We start from the raw sequence: 1,978 nt of genomic DNA on the forward strand, positions 1-1,978 counted from the left end.
CACGGTCTCTCCTGCCCAGGCTGGCTTTGAACTGCGATCCTCAGATCTCAGCCTCCTGAGTAGCTAGGATTACAGGCATGAGCCACCAGCGCCCAGCTAGACACAATTCTCTTAATATTTAAAATATACTCTGAGAACCCAAGCACCAATGGCTCACAATTGTAGTATTAAAAACTCAGGAGACTGGGCTGGGAAGGTAGCTCAGTGGTAGAATGCTTGCCTTGCATGCATGAGGCCCTGTGTTCGATTCCTCAGCACCACATAAGCAGAAAAAGCTGGAAGTGGTGCTGTGGCTCAAGTGGTAGAGCTCTAGCCTTGAGCTGAAGAGTTGAGGGACAGTGCCCAGGCCCAGAGTTCAGGCCCCATGACTGGCAAAAAAAAAAACTCAGGAGACTGACCAGAAGGATCTCAGTTCAAAGTTAGCCCAGACAGAGAAGTCTCCAAGAGTCTATCTTCAATTAACCATCAAAAAATGACACATTAAACACACAGCTATGACCACCAATATGAAAACTAAGAGCACCAGGCCCTGAGTTTGAGATGTAGCAATAACACAAAAAACATAAATGAATGAACAAATAAATACAATAAAATAAAATGGCCACATGGACAAGGAATGTGGATTAAGTGGTAGATTGCTTGTGAAAGATCATGGGTCCAACTGCCAGTACTAGATAGATAGATAGATAGATAGATAGATAGATAGATAGATAGATAGATAGATAGATAGATAGATAGATAGATAGATAGAGTACTAGAGAGAGAGAGAGATACAGACATACATACATACAGACAGACAGACAGATTGGACACTGAAATATCTACCAGCCTTTATATGTCAGAAAACAGAACATTTTAACCAAAATAGACTAATAATTCTTAAGTTTCTATTTGTTGTTCAATTTAAAGTACAATGACAGAGAGTTCCTGCATGTAGTTTTCCTAGAGCTACTGAAAGTCTACAATTGGACAGGAGATTACTATCAGGATCAGGACCAGAAATAAGATTACTTTTACTCCATGTTTCCACATTTAGGTAAGGAATATAACTACTTTGAGTATATACAATCAAACATACTGAACACAAAGTCACAAATCCTATTAATCATGAAGAGTAATACAAACTCAGCTTACTGTTTAAAATAGGATTTTACAAAAATAAAATTACCTAAAATTAATCCCACCATTGTACTTAAATATCCGGTTCCACTTCCCAGGTTAAGAAAAGACAATCCCGGTTGAAGTTTCAGTGCTTCCATAACTTCAGAATAAATGCAAGGTGCTGACAAGTGTATGTTTCCATGCTTCCAGGCTAAGTCTTTGTAAGCATTGTCTCTGTAGCCTTCCAAATAATAATCACCACGATCAATGGCTCTGAAGGCTTGCTCTACTCTCTCAGTTCGGATATACTGAGCTTCTTTAAGGTTATCAATTAAATCATCATTATCTTCCCCAGCACTCACAGCTCCTCCCATGATAGTATTCAAATCAAATCATAAACTTTAATGTAACAAGAAGAAATGGCTTCCAATAATGTAGTGTGGTTTATTTTCTTTTTAGTATTGCACTTGGTTCCAAAAATAAATTAAACCTAGAAGAAAAGAATAAAAATAAACAAGTTTAATGTTCAAGAGGCAATTTTGTCCCATTCCTTAAATATGTCATTATAAATTAACCATCATTTCCCAAGAACACATACTGATCAAGGCACAATGATAAATTACTTATTTATTTAATTTTTACAACAACCACAAAAGTTAATTTACATGATTCTATCTGTACAATGGGTAAATTGAGACACAGACAAGTAGTACTGTAGACCCATTAGTAACCTAGACTTCAATTAAATGCATTTATTAAATGCAATTTATAATTCAATCATTCCATTTAGACACACACAGCTTCACAACTACATGAAACAGGTGGCTACCACAATGGACAACACTGATCTGGACAGTGACACTATAGCCCTGGGTCT

At 37.1% G+C, this 1,978-nt stretch overlaps 1 protein-coding gene across 1 annotated transcript in view; it reads right to left on the reverse strand.

The window, feature by feature from the left end:
• The window catches only part of Pcmtd1 (protein-L-isoaspartate (D-aspartate) O-methyltransferase domain containing 1), a 58,652-nt gene extending 57,064 nt beyond the window's left edge, over positions 1-1,588 (reverse strand). The window contains exon 1 of the mRNA XM_013009348.1: positions 1,169-1,588. Coding sequence (XP_012864802.1) covers positions 1,169-1,475 — 307 coding nt within the window. The 5' untranslated portion in view covers positions 1,476-1,588. The remainder of the gene's footprint in view (positions 1-1,168) is intronic.
• Positions 1,589-1,978: the final 390 nt, after the last annotated feature.

Source organism: Dipodomys ordii, unplaced genomic scaffold (genome assembly GCF_000151885.1).
Source record: "Dipodomys ordii isolate 6190 unplaced genomic scaffold, Dord_2.0 Scaffold9, whole genome shotgun sequence".
Lineage (NCBI taxonomy): Eukaryota > Metazoa > Chordata > Mammalia > Rodentia > Heteromyidae > Dipodomys > Dipodomys ordii.